Source organism: Salmo salar, chromosome 12 (assembly GCF_965601325.2).
Source record: "Salmo salar chromosome 12, fSalSal1, whole genome shotgun sequence".
Lineage (NCBI taxonomy): Eukaryota > Metazoa > Chordata > Actinopteri > Salmoniformes > Salmonidae > Salmo > Salmo salar.
Window position 1 is genome coordinate 6786185 of NC_138302.1, and position 22355 is coordinate 6808539.

Consider the following 22355-nt stretch of genomic DNA (forward strand, 5'->3'; position numbering starts at 1 on the left):
TCTTACTGAGGGAAGGAGGTTGTTGGCCAAGATCTCACGATACATGGCCCCATCCATCCTCCCCTCAATACTGTGCAGTCATCCTGTCCCCTTTGCAGAAAAGCATCCCCAAAGAATGATGTTTCCACCTCCATGCTTCATGGTTGGGATGGTGTTCTTGGTGTTGTACTCATCCTTCTTCTTCCTCCAAACACGGCGAGTGGAGTTTAGACCAAAAAGCTCTATTTTTGTCTCATCAGACCACATGACCTTTTCCCATTCCTCCTCTGGATCATCCAGATGGTCATTGGCAAACTTCAGACGGGCCTGGACATGCGCTGGCTTGAGCAGGGGGACCTTGCGTGCGCTGCAGGATTTTAATCTATGATGGCGTAGTGTGTTACTAATGGTTTTCTTGGAGTCTGTTTCATTGAGTGTGTGGACAGGTGTCTTTTATACAGGTAACGAGTTCAAACAGGTGCAATTAATACAGGTAATGAGTGGAGAACAGGAGGGCTTCTTAAAGAAAAACGAACAGGTCTGTGAGAGCCGGAATTCTTACTGGTTGGTAGGTGATCAAATACTTATGTCATGCAATAAAATGCAAATTAATTACTTAAAAATCCTACAATGTGATTTTCTGGATTTTTGTTTTAGATTCCGTCTCTCACAGTTGAAGTGTACGTATGATAAAAATTACAGACCTCTACATGCTTTGTATGTAGGAAAACCTGCAAAATCGGCAGTGTATCAAATACTTGTTTTCCCCACTGTATATATAATTCGTTTTCATGTGGCATGAACAAAAACACACTCCCTTAAAAAACCCTCCCTTAAAGATAGGAGCAAAAGAGAGGCAGATGTAAGCAGTGACCACAGTCTGCTGATCAGGAAGACGTCTCTGAAGTTCAACTGGGGGAGAAAAAAGGAACAAGCGGTTTAGACTCTGCCAAGTTGAAACACCCAGAGGCCGAGCGTCAGTTCTAACATCATCTCTAAACAATAGATTTAACCGTCCTCCACAAGGAAGTGGAGAGGACCACCTACTCTTTGAACCAGCCAATGGAAGAGGCTGGCAAGACAGTTCTGGGCATGGAAGACAATAGAACAATGGAAAGATGTCAAGAAACGCATCAGGTGTATAAAATCTGAAAGACAAAAGCCCCCTGAATAGCCCTATAGAAAACACTTTGCCACTATGGATTCCCTCCCAAAATAGTCAACATCATTAAGACTTTCTACACCGATTTCTGCTGTCAAGTTGTCTGTAATGGGCATGTAACCAACCGTTTCAGAGTCAACACTGGTGTTAAGCAAGGCTGCATCCCCCCTCCAACCCAATGACTGGTTTATGACACAGACCCTGAAAAATGGGAAGAGGGGGCATCAGATGGACCAGATCACCTCAACCCTGGAAGACCTGGATTGTGCAGATGACCCTGCTCTCCAGCAAGACAAAAGTTGACAAGCTCAAACACATCCCTCCAAATTGGTTTGAAAATCAATTAAAGAAAACCAAGCTCATGAAGAAAAAAACATAAAACAGACACGCGCGTTAACACGGTCCAGTGTGGCTCAGTTGGTAGTAGTACCACGCATGCAACGCCAGTGTTGAGGGTTCGATTCCCACAGGGGGACCAGTACGAAAATACACTGCTCAAAAAATAAAGGGAACACTAAAATAACACATCCTAGATCTGAATGAATGAAATAATCTTATGAAATACTTTTTTCTTTACATAGTTGAATGTGCTGACAACAAAATCACACAAAAATAATCCATGGAAATCCAATTTATCAACCCATGGAGGTCTGGATTTGGAGTCACACTCAAAATTAAAGTGGAAAACCACACTACAGGCTGATCCAACTTTGATGTAATGTCCTTAAAACAAGTCAAAATGAGGCTCAGTAGTGTGTGTGGCCTCCACGTGCCTGTATGACCTCCCTACAACGCCTGGGCATGCTCCTGATGAGGTGGCGGATGGTCTCCTGAGGGATCTCCTCCCAGACCTGGACTAAAGCATCCGCCAACTCCTGACAGTCTGTGCGTGGCGTTGGTGAATGGAGCGAGACATGATGTCCCAGATGTGCTCAATTGGATTCAGGTCTGGGGAACGGGCGGGCCAGTCCATAGCATCAATGCCTTCCTCTTGCAGGAACTGCTGACACACTCCAGCCACATGAGGTCTAGCATTGTCTTGCATTAGGAGGAACCCAGGGCCAACCTCACCAGCATATGGTCTCACAAGGGGTCTGAGGATCTCATCTCGGTACCTAATGGCAGTCAGGCTACCTCTGGCGAGCACATGGAGGGCTGTGCGGCCCCCCAAAGAAATGCCACCCCACACCATGACTGACCCACCGCCAAACCGGTCATGCTGGAGGATGTTGCAGGCAGCAGAACGTTCTCCACGGCGTCTCCAGACTCTGTCACGTGCTCAGTGTGAACCTGCTTTCATCTGTGAAGAGCACATGGCGCCAGTGGCAAATTTGCCAATCTTGGTGTTCTCTGGCAAATGCCAAACGTTCTGCACGGTGTTGGGCTGTAAGCACAACCCCCACCTGTGGACGTCGGGCCCTCATACCACCCTCATGGAGTCTGTTTCTGACCGTTTGAGCAGACACATGCACATTTGTGGCCTGCTGGAGGTCATTTTGCAGGGCTCTGGCAGTGCTCCTCCTTGCACAAAGGCAGAGGTAGCGGTCCTGCTGCTGGGTTGTTGCCCTCCTACGGCCTCCTCCACATCTCCTGATGTACTGGCCTGTCTCCTGGTAGCGCCTCCATGCTCTGGACACTACGCTGACAGACACAGCAAACCTTCTTGCCACAGCTCGCATTGATGTTTCATCCTGGATGAGCTGCACTACCTGAGCCACTTGTGTGGGTTGTAGACTCCGTCTCATGCTACCACTAGAGTGAAAGCACCGCCAGCATTCAAAAGTGACCAAAACATCAGCCAGGAAGCATAGGAGCTGAGAAGTGGTCTGTGGTTATCACCTGCAGAACCACTCCTTTATTGGGGGTGTCTTGCTAATTGCCTATAATTTCCACCTGTTGTCTATTCCATTTGCACAACAGCATGTGAAATGTATTGTCAATCAGTGTTGCTTCCTAAGTGGACAGTTTGATTTCACAGAAGTGTGATTGACTTGGAGTTACATTGTGTTGTTTAAGTGTTCCCTTTATTTTTTTGAGCAGTGTGTATGCACTCACTACTGTAAGTCACTCTGGAGAAGAGTGTCTGCTAAATGACTCAGGCTGTAAGTCTCTCTGGATAAGAGTGTCTGCTAAATTACTCATGCTGTAAGTCTCTCTGGATAGGAGTGTCTGCTAAATGACTCACATGAACATAAAGGGAAAAGTGGTGGAGGAAGTTAAAGAATTCCTCTACCAAGGCAGCAAGGTCACTGATGATGGTGATTCAAAAAATTAGGTAAACTACCTGCCCTCCAGGACACCTACAGCACCCGATGTCACAAGAAGGCCAAAAAAAGATAATCAAGGACAACCACACGAGCCACAGCCTGTTCACTCCGCTACCATCCAGAAGGCGAAGTCAGTACAGGTGCATCAAAGCTGAGACCGAGAGACTGAAAAACAGCTTCTATCTCAAGGCCATCAGACTGTTAAACAGCCATCACTAACAGATGCTGCCTACATACAGACTTGAAATCATGGGTCACTTTAATAATGTTTACATATCTCGCATTACTCATTTCATACCATCTATTGCATCTTGCCTATGCCGCTAGGTCATAGCTAATCCATATATTTTATATGTATATATTCTTATCCCATCCCTTTACTTAGATTTGTGTGTATTCGGAAGTTGTGGAATTGTTCGATTAATTGTTTGATTACTTCTGAACTTGAACACAAGCATTTCACGACACTCGCAATAACATCTGCTAACCATGTGTATGTCACCAATAACATCTGCTAACCATGTGTATGTCACCATTAACATCTGCTAACCATGTGTATGTCACCAATAACATCTGCTAACCATGTGTATGTCACCAATAACATCTGCTAACCATGTGTATGTCACCAATAACATCTGCTAACCATGTGTATGTCACCAATAACATCTGCTAACCATGTGTATGTCACCAATAACATCTGCTAACCATGTGTATGTGACCAATAACATCTGTTACCCATGTGTATGTCACCAATAACATCTGCTAACCATGTGTATGTGACCAATAACATCTGTTACCCATGTGTATGTCACCAATAACATCTGCTAACCATGTGTATGTGACCAATAACATCTGCTAACCATGTGTTAGTGACCAATAAAACATTTGATTTGATTTAGAGCTGGCCACCTGTCCAAACTGAGCAATTGGTGGAGAATGGCCTTGGTCAGGGAGGTGAACAAGAACAGAATGGTTATTGGTCCTCTGCGGAGAACCTTCCAGAAGGACTACCATCTCTGCAGCACTTCACCAATCAGGCCATTATGGTAGAGTGGCCAGACGGAAGCCACTCCTCAGTAAACATGACATGAAAGCACATGACAGCCAGCTTGGAGTTTGCCAAAACACACCTAAAACTCTCAGACCATGAGAAACAAGATTCTCTGGTATGATGAAACCAAGATTGAACTCTTTGGCCTGAATGCCAAGTGTCACGTCTGGAGGAAACCTGGCACCATCCCTACGGTGAAGCATGGTGGTGGCAGCATCATGCTGTGGGGATGTTTTTCAGCGGCAGGGACTGGGAGACAAGTCAAAATTGAGACAAAGATGAACTGAGCAAAGTACAGAGAGATCCTTGATGAAAACCTGCTCCAGAGTGCTCAGGACCTCAGACTGGGACAAAGGTTCACCATCCAACAGGACAATGAACCTAAGCACACAGCCAAGACAACGCAGGAGTGGCATCGGGACAAGTCTCTGAATGTCCTTGAGTGGCCCAACCAGAGCCCGGACTTGAACCCAATCTAACATCTCTGGAGAGACCTGAAAATAGGTGTGCAGCAATGCTCCCCATCCAACCTGACGGAGCTTGAGAGGATCTGCATAGAGGAATTGGAGAAAATCCCCAAATACAGGTGTACCAAGCTTGTAACGTCATACCCAAGAAGACTCAAGGCTGTAATTGCTGCCAAAGGTGCTTCAACAAAGTACTGAGTAAAGGGGCTGAATACTTACAATACCAGTCAAAACTATGAAATTACACATATGGAATCATGTAGTAACCAAAAAGTGTTAAACAAATCAAAATATATTTATATTTGAGATTCTTCAAAGTAGCCACCATTTGCCTTGATGACAGCTTTGCACATGCTTGGCATTCTCTCAACCAGCTTCATGAGGTAGTCACCTGGAATGCATTTCAATTAACAGGTGTGCCTTGTTAAATGTTAATTTGTGGAAATTCTTTCCTTCTTAATGCGTTGGAGCCAATCAGTTGTGTTGTGACAAGGTATGGGTGGTATACAGAAGACAGCCCTATTTGGTGAAAGACCAAGTTCATATTATGGCAAGAACAGCTCAAATAAGCAAAGAGAAACAACTGTCCATCATTATTTTAAAACATGAAGGTCAGTCAATCAGGAAAATGTCAACTTCGAACGTTTCTTCAAGTGCAGTCGCAAAAACCATCAAGCGCTATGATGAAACTGGCTGTCATGAGGACCGCCACAGGAAAGGAAAACCCAGAGTTACCTCTGCTGCAGAGGATAAGTTCATTAGAGTTACCAGCCTCAGAAATTGCAGCCCAAATACATGTTTCAGAGTTCAAGTAACAGACATCTCAACATCAACTGTTCAGCCTTCCCTGTAGCTCAGTTGGTAGAGCATGGTGTTTGCAACGCCAGGGTTGTGGGTTCGATTCCCACGGGGGGCCAGCACAGAAAAAAAAATGTATGAAATTGTATGAAATGTATGCATTCACTACTGTAAGTCGCTCTGGATAAGAGCGTCTGCTAAATTACTAAAATGTAAAAAAAAAAAAAAAAAAAAAAAAAAAAAAACTGTTCAGAGGAGACTGCATGAATCAGGCCTTCGTGGTCAAATTGCTGCAAAGAAACCACTACTAAAGGACACCAATAAGACCAGACTTGCTTGGGCCAAGAAACACAAGCAATGTACATTAGACTGGTGGAAATCTGTCCTTTTGTCTGATGAGTCCAAATTTGAGATTTTTGGTTCCAACCGCTGTGTCTTTGTGAGATGCATAGTAGGTGAACAGATGATCTCTGCATGTGTAGTTCCCACTGTGACACATGGAGGTGTGATTGTGCTTTGCTGGTGACACTGTCTGTGATTTATTTAGATTTCATGGCACACTTAACCAGCAAAACTACCACAGCATTCTGCAGCGATACGCCATCCCATCTGGTTTGCACTTAGTGGGACAATAATTTGTTTTTCAACAGAACAATGACCCAACACATCTCCAGGCTGTGTAAGGGCCATTTTACCAAGGAGAGTGCTGCATCAGATGACCTGGCCTCCACAATCTCCCGACCTCAACCAAATTGAGATGGTTTGGGATGAGTCGGACCGCAGAGTGAAGGAAAAGCAGCCAACAAGTTCTCAGCATATATGGGAACTCTTTCAAGACTGTTGGAAAAGCATTCCAGGTGAAGCTGGTTGAGAGAATGCCAAGAGTGTGCAAAGCTGTCATCAAAGCAAAGGGTGGCTACTTTGAAGAATCTAAAACATATTTTGATTTGTTTAACACTTTTTTGGTTACTACATGATTCCATATGTTTCATTTCATAATTCTGATGTTCTGATGTCCTCACTATTATTCTACAATGTAGAAAATAGTAAAAACAAAGAAAAATCCTTGAATGAGTAGGTGTGTCCAAACTTTTGACTAGTAATGCATGTAAATGTGACATTTAAGGTGTTTTTTTATATATATATAAATTTTAAAAATTTCTTTGCTTTGTCATCATGGAGTATTGTGTGTAGATTGATCATGCATATTATTTATTTTTCAATTTTAGAATAAGGCTGTAATGTAACAAAATCTGGAAAAAATCTAGGGGTCTGAATACTTTCCAAATGCACTGTATATATACACTCAACAAAAATATAAAAACGCATGATGTAAAGTGTTGGTCCCATGTTTCATGAGCTGAAATAAAAGATCCCAGAAATGTTCCAAATGCACAAAAATAAGATTTTGCTCAAATGTTGTGCACCAAGTTGTTTACGTCCCTGTTAGTGAGCATTTCTCTTTTGCCAAGATAATCCATCCACCTGACAGATGTGGCATGTCAAGATGCTGATTAAACAGCATGATCATTACACAGGTGCACCTTGTGCTGGGGACAATAAAAGGCCACTCTAAAATGTGATGTTTTGTCACACAATGATACAGATGTCTCAAGTTGAGGGAGCGTGCAATTGGCATGCTGACTACAGGAATGTCCACCAGAGAATTGTTGCCAGAGAATTAAATGTTAATTTCTCTACCATAAACCACCTCCTACGTTGTTTTAGGGAATTTGGCAGTACGTCCAACTGGCCTCACATGTATGGAGTTCTGTGGGCAAGCGGTTTGCTGATGTCAACGTTGTGAACAGAGTGCCCCATGGTGGTGGGGTTAAGGTATAGGCAGGCATGAACTACGGACAATGAACACAATTGGATTTTATCGTTGGCAATTTGATTGCACAGAGATACCGTGACGAGATCCTGAGGCCCACTGTCGTGCCATTCATCTGCCGCCATCACCTCATGTTTCAGTATGATAATGCACGGTCCCATGTTGCAATGATCTGTACACAATTCCTGGAAGCTGAAAATGTCTCAGTTCTTCCATGGCCCGCATACTCACCAGACATGTCACCCAATGAGCATATTTGGGATGCTCTGCATTGACAAGTACGACAGCGTGTTCCAGTTTCCGCTAATATGCAGCAATTCTGCACAGCCATTGAAGAGGAGTGGGACAACATTCCACAAACCACAATCAACGGCCTGATCAACTCTAGGCAAATGGTGGTCACATCAGATACAGATTGGTTTTCTGATCGTGCCCCTCCCTTTTCATGGTATCGTTGACCAACAGATGCATAGCTGTATTCCCAGTCATGGTTAATCCATATATTAGGGACTATTGAATTTATTTACATTGACTTTTTTCCTTATATGAATTGTAACTCAGTAAAATCTTTGCAATTGTTGCATTTTGTTTTATATTTTTGTTAAGTATAAATATATATATAATATATATAACACAGTTGAAGTCAGAAGTTTACATACACGTTAGCCAAATACATTTAATCTCAGTTTTGAACAATTCCTGACATTTAATCCTAGTAAAAATTCCCTGTTTTAGGTCAGTTAGGATCACCACTTTATTTTAAGAATGTGAAATGTCAGAATAAATAGTAGAGAGAATTATTTATTTCAGCTTTTATTTATTTCATCACATTCCCAGAGGGTCAGAAGTTTACATCCTCCTGACAGAGCTGGTGTAACTGAGTCAGGTTTGTAGGCCTCCTTGCTCGCACACGCTTTTTCCGTTTTCTGCCCACAACATTTCTATGGGATTGAGGTCAGGGCTTTGTGATGGCCACTCCAATACCTTGACTTTGTTGTCCTTAAGCCATTTTGCCACAACTTTGGAAGTATCCTTGGGGTCATTGTCCATTTGGAAGATCCATTTGCGACCAAGCTTTAACTTCCTGACTGATGTCTTGAGATGTTGCTTCAGTATATCCACATCATTTTCCTGCCTCATGATGCCATCTATTTTGTGAAGTGCACCAGTCCCTCCTGCAGCAAAGCTCCCCCACAACATGATGCTGCCACGCCCGTGCTTCACGGTTGGGATGGTGTTCTTCGACTTGCAAGCCTCCCCCTTTACCTCCAAACATAACAATGGTCATTATGGCCAAACAGTTGGCCAGAGGACATTTCATCAGACCAGAGGACATTTCTCCAAAAAGTAAAATGTTTGTCCCCATGTGCAGTTGCAAACCGTAGTCTGACATTTTTATGGTGGTTTTGGAGCAGTGGCTTCTTCCTTGCTGAGCGGCCTTTTCAGGTTATGTCGATATAGGACTCGTTTTACTGTGGATATAGATACATTTGTACCTGTTTCCTCCAGCATCTTCACAAGGTCCTTTGCTGTTGTTCTGGGATTGATTTGCACTTTTCGCACCAAAGTACGTTCATCTCTAGGAGACAGAACACGTCTCCTTCCTGAGCGGTATGACGGCTGCTTGGTCCCATGGTGTTTATACTTGCGTACTATTGTTTTTACAGATGAACGTGGTACCTTCAGGCGTTTGGATATTGCTCCCAAGGATGAACCAGACTTGTGGAGGTCTTTGAGGTTTTAGCTGATTTCTTTTGATGTTCCCATGATGGCAAGCAAAGAGGCACTGAGTTTGAAGGTAGGCCTTGAAATACATTCACAGGTACACCTCCAAATGACTCAAATGATGTAAATTAGCCTATCAGAAGCTTCTAAAGCCATGACATCATTTTCTGGAATTTTCCAAGCTGTTTAAAGGCACTTAGTGTATGTAAACTTCTGACCCACTGGAATTGTGATACAGTGAAATAATCTGTCTGTAAACAATTGCTGGAAAAATGACTTGTGTCATGCACAAAGTAGATGTCCTAACCGACTTGCCAAAACTATAGTTTGTTAACAAGAAATTTGTGGAGTGGGTGAAAAACAAGTTAATGACTCCAACCTAAGTGTATGTAAATTTCCGACCTCAACTGTGTGTATATGTGTGCATCCGCTACAAGACCATGGTGCTTGCCTACGGAGCTGTGAGGGGAACGGCACCTCCGTACCTTCAGGCTCTGATCAGGCCCTACACCCAAACAAGGGCACTGCGTTCATCCACCTCTGGCCTGCTCGCCTCCCTACCTCTGTGGAAGCACAGTTCCCGCTCAGCCTAGTCAAAACTGTTCGCTGCTCTGGCACCCCAATGGTGGAACAAGCTCCCTCACGATGCCAGGACAGCGGAGTCAATCACCACCTTCCGGAGACACCTGAAACCCCACCTCTTTAAGGAATACCTAGGATAGCATAAAGTAATCCTTCTAACCCCCCCTTAAAAGATTTAGATGCACTATTGTAAAGTGGTTGTTCCACTGGATATCACAAGGTGAATGCACCAATTTGTAAGTCGCTCTGGATAAGAGCGTCTGCTAAATGACTTAAATGTAATGTAAATGTAAATAAATATATATATATATATATATATATATATATATATATACACACACACTACAGCAAGATAATGACCCAAAACATACCTCCAGGCTATGGGGTTCATCCTACAGCAAGATAATCACCCAAAACATACATCCAGGCTATGTCAGAACTACCTTAGAAGAAAAGAACAAGACAGTAGTCTTCAAATCATGGAATGGCCAGCACAGTCTCCAGCCTTAAACCCCATGGTGCTGGTTTGGGATGAACTGGGCAGAAGGGTGAAAGCAAAGAAACCTGTGCAACACATGTGGGAATTTCTGTAACAGTGTTGGGAAGAACATTCCAAAGAATAATTTGATTTCCATAGTAGAAAGAATGCCACGAGTGTGTTCGGCTGTTATGTCTGCAAAAGGTGGCTACTTTGATGAGTCAAAAAATGTTGATTACATTTTGATAAATAAAACGATTCCATAATTTATTTTTTGTCTCCAATTGTTTATTTGTTCTATGCTTTAATTTCAGAGTACATTAAGACATTCAACTGTATGAATTTCAATAAAAACATTTTTTTTTTAGGTGTTCTAAAATTTTTGAACGGTAGTGTACATTATTTATAGGCTGGTAAGGCCAATGTTAGCAGACTAGAAACCTTGCAAGTTGATTTGTAACAATATATTTCTAAAATATTTGCTTGTTAGTTTGATAAATGTAATTGAAACCAGTAGTCATGAGTGAAAATTATTGTTTAACTTGAAGATATACATGTTCATTTATTTCTGTTGGAGTTTACATTATAGGACCACTACTTAATTATCCACAACATCATTCTGAGATAACAGTATATTTGTATATTTACCCAAAAATATTTGGATGATTGGAAATGATGCAGACAATTACATTGATGGAATCTACAATCTATGTTCAATATTAAAGCTGATCTTCCCCCAAGGACTGAGTTGGGGAAACCCTCCTCTAACTGGATATTTTTTCTTCTCAAATTGAGAGCAAAGTACGATATACTTAGCCCATTTAAATGGAAATTCATTTTGTGAAGTCAGCAAACAAATCCACAAACACAATCCACTATAATACAAGCAGTAGGGAAAACACTGGGAAGTTAAGACACATTCAGAGTCTCTGGGAACTACTGTCCCACCATGTATTGGGCCTGGACCTGTCCTATTTCTCACTGTTCAGAGGCCTACATTTGTCCTATGTCCTAATGTTCAGCAGCCTACATCTTTATCTCCTCTGTGCTTTATCTCATGTCTTTTCATGTTACCTAACTCTGTAAAACTCTTTTCACACTGGGAGCAGTGGTAAGGCTTCTCCCCTGTGTGTATTCGCTCATGAGTTTTCAAGTTACACAAGTGAGTAAAACTCTTTCTACACTGGGAGCAGTGGTAAGGCTTCTCCCCTGTGTGTATTCTCTCGTGTGTTTTCAGGTTACTTAAGTGGGTAAAACTCTTTCCACAATGGGCGCAGTGGTACGGCTTTTCTCCTGTATGCATTCTCGCATGTATTTTCAGGCTCCCTAACGCTGTAAAACTCTTTCCACACTGGGAGCAGTGGTACGGCTTTTCTCCTGTATGCATCCTCTCATGTATTTTCAAGCTCCCCATTATTGTAAAACTCTTTCCACACTGAGAGCAGTGGTGAGGCTTCTCCCCTGTGTGTATTCTCTCATGGTCCCTTAACTGGTTAAAACCCGTTCCCAACTGGGAGCAGTGGTAAGGCTTCTCTCCTGTGTGTATTCTCTCATGTTGGTTCAGGTGGGCTTTTTGGTTAAAACTCTTTCCACACTGGCAGCAGTGGTAAGGCTTCTCCCCTGTGTGTATTCTCGCGTGTTGTTTCAGGTATCCTTTCTGGTTAAAACTCTTACCACACTGAGAGCAGTGGAACAGCTTTTCTCCTGTATGTATTCTCTCATGTATTTTCAGGCTCCCAAATGTTGTATAACTCTTTCCACACTGAGAGCAGTGGTAACACTTCTCCCCTGTGTGTATACGCTCATGTGTTTTCAGGTTACATAACTGGGTAAAACGCTTCCCACACTGGGAGCAGTGGTAAGGCTTCTCCCCTGTGTGTATTCTCTCATGCTGTTTCAGGTCCCTTAACCGGTTACAACCCGTTCCACACTGGGAGCAGTGGTAAGGCTTCTCCTGTGTGTGTATTCTCTCATGTGTTTTCAGGTTACGTAAGTGTTTAAAATTCTTTCCACACTGGGAGCACTGGTGTCGTCTTGCTGGTTTGGACGTCTCTGGCTCTGGTTCCTCGGAGTCTGGTCTTTCTCCTGCCAAAGATAGTGTTTATTTAAATAGAGACCTGAATGAAACCTCCAAATGATAAAACAGCCATGCTACGAGGGTAAATCCTAATCAGATCCCTCAATAACCTGAGGCCAGTTTAAATCTTGGTGTGATTTTAAAACAAATTATGTTGTAGAGCTTCCTGGTAATTACTGATAATGTTTACATTACATATTTTATTCATTCTGTTTTACAAGTCAGAACACAAAACACTAAACTGTTCTAGGACATGGAGACACAGACGTCACTGGATTCCTATCAAGCAGGCGGTTCTTAATATATAACCTTCATAGCTGTATGATACAGAATGCAACCTACACACTTCTTTAAATCTAAAATAATTAAAGAAGTAATGTTCTGTGGAAGTCCAAAACTTGTTTTTACGTCGAAGACACAAAGCACACCAGTAACATCTCCCCATTATCGAAAGGGTTCGACACACGCTATTTAAATGGCCCAATTTATTTAGATGTTCACAAATTTTCTACATTTTGACTAATCGCTGATGTTATGACATTTCGGGTAGATTCTGGTGAAATTCTGGTGAAATATTTTGGGGAGATGTTCCTAAAACTATATAGCCATGTTACAAAATATGAAAAGGCTTGTTCATTCACATGTCATGAATTCACTATGACATCATATGTTCCTAAAACTGATAGCAACTATACTGAACAAAAATATAAACGTAACATGTAAAGTGTTGGTCCCATGTTTCATGAGCTGAAATAAAAGATTGCAGAATTTTGTGCACGAAGTTGTTTACGTCCCTGTTAGTGAACATTTATCCTTTGCCAAGATAATCCATCCACCTGACAGATGTGGCAAATCAAGAAGCTGATTAAACAGCATTATACAGGTGCACTTTGTGCTGGGGACAATAATAGGCCACTCTAAAATGTGCAGTTGTCACACAAGACAATGCCACAGATGTCTCAGAGGGAGCTTGCAACTGGCATGCTGACTGCAGGAATGTCCACTGGAGCTGATGCCAGGGAATTTAATGTACAGTACCAGTCAAAAGTTTGGACTCACCTACTCATTCAAAGGTTTTTCTTCATTTTTTACATTGCAGAATAATAGTGAAGACATCAAAACTATGAAAAAACACATGGAATCGTGTAGTAACCAAAAAAGTGTTAAACAAATCAAAATATATTTTCGATTCTTCAAAGTAGCCACCCTTTGCTTTGATGACAGCTTTGCACACGCTTGGCATTCTCTCAACCAGCTTCACCTGGAATGCTTTTCCACCAGTCTTGTAGGAGTTCCCACATATGCTGAGAACTTGTTGGCTGCTTTTCCTGCGGTCCAACTCCATCTCAATTTGGTTGAGGTCGGGGGATTGTGGAGGCCAGGTCATCTAATGCAGCACTCTCCTTGGTAAAATAGCCCTTAAACTACCTGGAGGTGTGTTGGGTCATTGTTCTGTTGAAAAACAAATGATAGTCCAACTCAGCCCAAACCAGATGGGATGGCATATCGCTGCAGAATGCTGTGGTAGCCAACCTGGTTAAGTGTGCCTTGAATTCAAAATAAAATCACTGACAGTGTCAACAGCAAAGCACCTACACACCCTCACACCTCCATGCTTCACGGTGGGAACCACACATGCAGAGATCATCCGTTCACCTACTTTGCGTCTCACAAAGACATGGCACTTGGAACCAAAAATCTCAAATTTGGACTCATCAGACCGAAGGACAGATTTCCACCAGTCTAACGTACATCGCTCGTGTTTCTTGGCCCAAGCAAGTCTCTCTTCTTCTTATTGGTGTCCTTAAGTAGTTGTTTCTTTGCAGCAATTCAACCGTGAAGGCCTGATTCTCCTCTGAACAGTTGATGTTGAGATGTGTCTCTTAATTGAACTCTGTGAAGCATTTATTTGGGCTGCAATTTCTGAGGCTGGTAACTCAAATGAACTTATCCTCTGCAGTAGAAGTAACTCTGGGTCTTCATTTCCTGTGGAGGTCCTCATGAGAGCCAGTTTCATCATAGCGCTTGATGGTTTTTGCGACTACACTTGAAGAAACTTTCAAAGTTCTTGACATTTTCCTGATTGACTGACCTTAAAGTAATGATGGACTGTCGTTTCTCTTTGCTTATTTGAGCTGTTCTTGCCATAATATGGACTTGGTCTATTACCAAATAGGTCTATCTTCTGTATTCCACCCCTACCTTGTCACAACACAACTGATTGGCTCCAACGCATTAAGAAGGAAAGGAATTCCACAAATTAACTTAACAAGGCACACATGTTAATTGAAATGCATTGCAGGTGACTACCACATGAAGCTGGTTGACAGAATGCCTAGAGTGTGCAAAGCAGTCAAGGCAAAGAAAGGGTGGCTACTTTGAAGAATCTCAAATATAAATATATTTTGATTGTTTAACACTTTTTGGTTACTACATGACTCCATATGTGTTATTTCATAGTTTATGTCTTCACTATTATTCAACAAAGTAGAACATAGTAAAAAATAAAGCAAAACCCTGGGATGAGTAGGGGTCCGCAAACTTTTGACTGGTACTGTAAATTCCTCTACCATAAGCTGCCTCCAACGTTGTTTTAGAGAATTTGGCAGTATGTCCAACCGGCCTCACAAATACAGACCACGTGTAACCAAGCCCGCCCAGGACCTCCACACCTACCCGAACACTGGATGAAACCGAGTAGTATGACTCTCTGTAATAAAGCCCTTTTGTGGGGAAAAACTCCTTCGGATGGCTGGGCCTGGCCCCCGCCCGCCCTCCCGGTCCACCATTAGGGCCTAATGAATTTATTTACAGTGACTGATTTCCTTATATGAACTGTAAATCGTTGAAATTGTTGCGTTTATATTTTGTTATATATATATATATAGCCATATTATAAAGTATGAAAATGCCTGTTCCTTCACGTCATTAATTCACTATGACATCATCATATTTGTATACATTTTATTATACTTTTATTATGTAATAGACCATATGGGTTGAGTAGTGTTTTATTATGTAATAGACCATATGGGTTGAGTAGTGTTTTATTATGTAATAGATCATATGGGTTGAGTAGTGTTTTATTATGTAATAGATCATATGGGTTGAGTAGTGTTTTATTATGTAATAGATCATATGGGTTGAGTAGTGTTTTATTATGTAATAGACCATATGGGTTGAAAAGTGTTTTATTAGACTTTTATTATGTAATAGATCGTATGGGTTGAGTAGTGTTTTATTACGTAATAGATCATATGGGTCGAGTAGTGTTTTATGTAATAAATCATATGGGTTTAAAAGTGTTTTATTATGTAATAGATCATATGGGTTGAGCAGTGTTTTATTATGTAATAGACCATATGGGTTGAAAAGTGTTTTATTACGTAATAGATCATATGGGTTGAGCAGTGTTTTATTATGTAATAGACCATATGGGTTGAAAAGTGTTTTATTACGTAATAGATCATATGGGTTGAAAAGTGTTTTATTAGACTTTTATTATGTAATAGATCGTATGGGTTGAGTAGTGTTTTACTAGACTTTTATTATGTAATAATGGGTTGAAAAATGTTTTTTTTTCTCAGACATAAATAAACAATTTGAAGCCAAAGGCCTATAGCTTTAATAAAACAACAAATTTGTCCACACACTGTGGATTTCTGAATCATTTATTAACTGGGAAAGTAGCAGAACGAGGTCCGCATCCAGCAACGGCATGAGTCACGTTTTGCAGCCGTTTCAGTACAACACTACAGGGAGAGAGAGGGGGAGAGGGAAAACTACACTGGACTAGTTTCAATGTATGGAATCACTTAGGAGTTTCTGGATTCTGGGTAAACTTCTCCTTTAAAGCATAGTTGGAACATTTGTGGCATTTGTAGACTAGCGGTTAAGAGCATTGGGCCAGTAACTGAAATGTCTACGGTTCGAATCCCCACGACGGCAAGTAGGAAAAATCATCCTTTAAGACTCCATAATGTTTCATCATTAGATGCTACAGTCCTCCTTTAAGACTCCATAATGTTTCATCATTAGATACTACAGTCCTCCTTTAAGACTCCATAATGTTTCATCATTAGATGCTACAGTCCTCCTTTAAGACTCCATAATGTTTCATCATTAGATGCTACAGTCCTCCTTTAAGACTCCATAATGTTTCATCATTAGATACTACAGGCCTCCTTTAAAACTCCATAATGTTTCATCATTAGATGCTACAGTCCTCCTTTAAGACTCCATAATGTTTCATCTTTAGATACTACAGTCCTCCTTTAAGACTCCATAATGTTTCATCATTAGATCAAATCAAATCTATTTGTCACATACACATGGTTAGCAGGTGTTAATGCAAGTGTAGCAAAATGCTTGTGCTTCTAGTTCCGACCATGCAGTAATATCTAACAAGTAATATAACCTAACAATTTCACAACAACTACCTTGTACACACAAGTGTAAAGGAATGAATACGAATATGTACATAAAAATATATAAATGAGTGATGGCCGAACGGCATAGGCAAGATGTAATAGATGGTATAGAGTACAGTATATACATATTAGATGAGTAATGTAGGTTATGAAAACATATAAAGCAGCATTGTTTAAGGTGGCTAGTGATACATTACATCAGGATGGCAAGATGCAGTAGATGGTATAGAGTGCAGTAAAGTAATTTCTGGACTATTAAGCGCACCTGAATATAAGCCGCACCCACTGAATTAATTTTTTATTTATTTTGAACATAAATAAGCCGCTCATGTCTATAAGCCGCAGGTGCCTACCGGTACATTGAAACAAATGAACTGTACACAGGCTTTAACGAAACACGGCTTGTAACAAAAATAAATAGGCTTTAACGAAACACGGCTTGTAACAAAAATAAATAGGCTTTAACGAAACACGGCTTGTAACAAAAATAAATAGGCTTTAACAAAACACGGCTTGTAACAAAAATAAATAGGCTTTAACGAAACACGGCTTGTAACAAAAATAAATAGGCTTTAACGAAACACGGCTTGTAACAAAAAAATAAAAAAATAGCAGTAAGCTTTAGTTGTCTTTTTGCACTGAGTCAATTCCTCACGCTGCTGTTTCCAAAGTCTTATCATCGACTCATTAAGACCAAGCTCCCGTGCAGCAGCTCTATTTCCTTTTCCAACAGCCAGATCAATCGCCTTCAACTTGAAAGCTGCATCATATGCATTTCTCCATGTCTTTGCCATGATGAGGGTGACAAAATGACTACCGTAATCAGAATGATGGGAAGTTTGAGAGCGCTCGATTTAATCTAAACAGTAAACAAAAAAGTTGTTTGACCTTAACCCGTTCGGCAATTTCATTGGTCTAATGAAAGCTTCATGCCGCCAAAAAACTGAGCACGTCACAGAATGTTTTTTTGGGAGAATTCTTTTTTGAAAGCGGGTAAAATCCATATATTAGCCGCGTCATTGTTTAAGCCGCGAGGTTCAAAGCCTGGGAAAAAAGTTGCGGCTTATAGTCCGGAATTTACGGTATATACATATGAGATGAGTAATGTAGGTTATGAAAACATTATATAAAGTGGCATTGTTTAAAGTGGCTAGTGATACATCTGATTACATCAAGATGGCAAGATGCAGTAGATGGTATAGCGTACAGTATATACATATGAGATGAATAATGTAGGTTATGTAAACATGATCTAATATAAATAATATAAAGTGGCAAGTGATAAATTGATTACATAAATTTTCCCATTATTAAAGTGGCTTGAGTTGAGTCAGTATGTTGGCAGCAGCCACTCAATGTTAGTGATGGCTGTTTAACAGTCTGATGGCCTTGAGATAGAAGCTGTTTTTCAGTCTCTCGGTTCCAGCTTTGATGCACCTGTACTGACCTCGCCTTCTGGATGTTAGCGGGGTGAACAGGCAGTGGCTCGGGTGGTTGCTGTCCTTGATGATCTTTTTGGCCTTCCTGTGACATCGGGTGGTGTAGGTGTCCTGGAGGGCAGGTAGTTTGCACCCGGTGATGCGTTGTGCAGACCTCACTACCCTCTGGAGAGCCTTCTGGTTATGGGCGGAGCAGCTGCCGTACCAGGCGGTGATACAGCCCGACAGGATGCTCTCGATTGGGAATCTGTAAAAGTTTGTGAGTGTTTTTGGTGACAAGCCGAATTTCTTCAGCCTCCTGAGGTTGAAGAGGCGCTGCTGCGCCTTCTTCACCACACTGTCTGTGTGGGTGGACCATTTCAGTTTGTCCGTGATGTGTACGCCGAGGAACTTAAAACTCTCCCCCCTCTCCACTACTGTCCCGTCAATGTAGATAGAGGGCTGCTCCCTCAGCTGTTTCCTGAAGTCCACGATCATCTCCTTTGTTTTGTTGACATTGAGTGCGAGGTTATTTTCCTGACACCACACTCCGAGGGCCCTCACCTCCTCCCTGTAGGCCGTCTCATTGTTGTTGGTAATCAAGCCTACCACTATAGTGTCGTCTGCAAACTTGATGATTGAGTTGGAGGCGTGCATGGCCACGCAGTCGTGGGTGAACAGGGAGTACAGAAGAGGGCTGAGAACGCACCCTCGTGGGGACCCAGTGTTGAGGATCAGCGGGGTGGAGATGTTGTTACCTACCCTCACCACCTGGGGGTGGCCCGTCAGGAAGTCCAGGACCCAGTTGCACAGGGCGGGGTCGACACCCAGGGTCTCGAGCTTAATGACGAGTTTGGAGGGTACTATGGTGTTAAATGCTGAGCTGTAATCGATGAACAGCAATCTTACATAGGTATTCCTCTTGTCCAGATGGGTTAGGGCAGTGTGCAGTGTGATGGCGATTGCGTCGTCTGTGGACCTATTGCGGCGATAAGCAAATTGGAGTGGGTCTAGGGTGTCAGGTAGGGTGGAGGTGATATGGTCCTTGACTAGTCTCTCAAATCACTTCATGATGACGGAAGTGAGTGCTACAGGGCGGTAGTCATTTAGCTCAGTTACCTTAGCTTTCTTGGGAACAGGAGCAATGGTGGCCCTCTTGAAGCATGTGGGGACAGCAGACTGGGATAAGGCTTGATTGAATATTTCTGTAAACACACCAGCCAGCTGGTCTTCGCATGCTCTGAGGACGCAGCCGGGGATGCCATCTGGGTCTGCAGCCTTGCGAGGGTTAACACGTTTAAATGTTTTACTCACGTTGGCTGCAGTGAAGGAAAGCCCGCAGGTTTTGGTAGCGGGCCGTGTTAGTGGCACTGCATTGTCCTCAAAGCGAGCAAAAAAGTTGTTCAGTCTGTCTGGGAGCAAGACATCGTGATCCGCGACGGGGCTGATTTTTCTTTTGTAGTCCGTGATTGACTGTAGACCCTGCCACATACCTCTCGTGTCTGAGCCGTTGAATTGCGACTCCACTTTGTCTCTGTATTGACGCTTAGCTTGTTTGATTACCTTGCGGAGGGAATAGCTACACTGTTTGTATTCGGTCATGTTTCCGGTCACTTTGCCCTGATTAAAAGCAGTGGTTCGCGCGTTCAGTTTTGCGCAAATGCTGCCATCAATCCACGGTTTCTGGTTGGGGAATGTTGTAATAGACGCTGTTGGTACGACATCACCGATGCACTTATTAATGAACTCGAACGCCGAGTCAGCGTGTTCGTCAATGTTGTTGTTCGTAGCAATGTGGAACATATCCCAGTCCACGTGATCGAAGCAATCTTGAAGCGTGGAATCCGATTGGTCGGACCAGAGTTGAACAGACCTGAGGGCGGGAGCTTCCTGTTTTAGTTTCTGTCTATAGGCTGGGAGCAACAAAATGGAGTCGTGGTCAGCTTTTCCAAAGAGAGGGTGGGGAAGGGCCTTATATGCGTCGCGGAAGTTAGAATAACAGTGATCTAGGGTTTTACCTGCCCTGGTAGCACAACTGATATGCTGATAGAATTTGGGGATCCTTGTTTTCAGATTAGCCTTGTTAAAATCCCTGGCTACAATAAATGCAGCCTCAGGATATGTGGTTTCCAGTTTACATTGAGTCCAATGAAGTTCTTTCAGGGCCGTCGATGTGTCTGCTTGGGGGGGGATATACACGGCTGTGATTATAATCGAAGAGAATTCTCTTTGTAGATAATGCGGTCGGCATTTGATAGTGAGGAATTCTAAGTCAGGTGAACAAAATTACTTGAGTTCCTGTATGTTGTTATGATCACACCACGTCTCGTTAATCATAAGGCATACACCCCCACCCTTCTTCTTACCAGAGAGATGCTTGTTTCTGTCGGCGCGATGTGTGAAGAAACCAGGTGGCTGTACCGACTCAGATAACATGTCTCGAGTGAGCCATGTTTCCGTGAAACAAAGAACGTTACAGTCTCGGATGTCTCTCTGGAATGCTACCCTTGCTCGGATTTCGTCTACCTTGTTGTCAAGAGACTGGACATTGGTGAGTAGTATGCTCGGGAGCGGTGCGCGATGTGCCCGTCTACAGAGCCTGACCAGAAGACCGCTCCGTCTGCCCCTTCTACGGTGTCGTTGTTTTGGTTCGCCGGCTGGGATCCGATCCATTGTCCTGGGTGGTGGTCCAAACAGAGGATCCGCTTCGGGAAAGTCGTATTCCTGGTCGTAATGTTGGTGAGTTGACGTTGCTCTTATATCCAATAGTTCCTCCCGGCTGTATGTAGTAAAACCTAAGATTACCTGGGGTAACAATGTAAGAAATAACACATAAAAAAGCAAAATATTGCATAGTTTCCTAGGAACGCGAAGCGAGGCGGCCATCTTTGTCGGCGCCGGAAGATGATACTGTCCTCCTTTAAGACTCCATAATGTTTCATCATTAGATGCTACAGTCCTCCTTTAAGACTCCATAATGTTTCATCATTAGATACTACAGTCCTCCTTTAAGACTCCATAATGTTTCATCATTAGATACTACAGGCCTCCTTTAATACTCCATAATGTTTCATCATTAGATGCTACAGGTCTCCTTCTTATGGCTTGGGGGCAGTATTTCGACCTCTGGATGAGAAGCGTGCCCAAAGTAAACTGCCTGTTACTCAGGCCCAGAAGCTAGGATATGAATATAATTGGTAGATTAGATGGAAAACACTCCAACACTGTTAAAATAATGTCTGTGAGTATAACAGAACTGATATGGCAGGCAAAAACCTGAGGAAAATCCTTCCAGGAAGTAGGATTTTTTTGATGTGGGTATTTTCAATTGAATGCCTATAGAGTATCTAATGGGTTAGGACCCAGATTGCAGTTCCTATGCCTTCCACTAGATGTCAACAGTCTTTAGACATTGTTTCAGGCTTGATTTCAGAAAAAGGAAGAAGAATGAGACCTTTCCGTCAGTGGAGTGTGGAATCATTCAGTGCTGGTTTGCGCACATGACCGAGTGCGCGCCCTTCGTTGTTTTTCCTTTCTATTGAAGACGCTACTGTCCGGTTGAAATATTATCGATTATTTAGACAATTGACAACCTGAGGATTAATTACAAACATTGTCTGACATGTGTCGACGAACTTTACCAGTACTATTAGGATGTATTCGTCTGCATGTTTTGACCGCCTTTGAGCCAGTGGATTACTGTACAAAACGAGCCAACAAAACAGAGTTTTTAGAATATAAAGAGGGACTTTATCGAACAAAACAAACATTTATTGTGTAGCTGGGACTCTTGTGACCATATGAAGATCTTCAAAGGTAAGAGATTAATTGTATCGCTATTTCTGACTTTTGTAATTCCTTTACTTGGTTGTAAAATGTTTGTATGCTTTTGTAAGTGGGGAGCTGTCCTCAGATAATCAGATGGTATGCTTTCGCCGTAAAGCCTTTTTGAAATCTAACAAAGCGGCTGGATTAACAAGAAGTTAATCTTTAACCTCTATGGGCTAGGTGGGACGCTAGCGTGCCACCCGTGGTGCACTCCATCAACAGCAGGTGCATTTCAAGAGCGGCAAATTTGAATCCAAAT

At 42.3% G+C, this 22355-nt stretch overlaps 1 protein-coding gene across 1 annotated transcript in view; it reads right to left on the minus strand.

Annotated features, from left to right (window-relative positions):
- Positions 1-22355, minus strand: part of LOC106591909 (uncharacterized) — a 36973-nt gene that overhangs the window by 9390 nt on the left and 5228 nt on the right. The window contains exon 4 of the mRNA XM_045692041.2: positions 10493-12428. Coding sequence (XP_045547997.2) covers positions 11362-12428 — 1067 coding nt within the window. The 3' untranslated portion in view covers positions 10493-11361. Of the gene's footprint in view, positions 12429-22355 lie in introns of the transcript that reaches the window.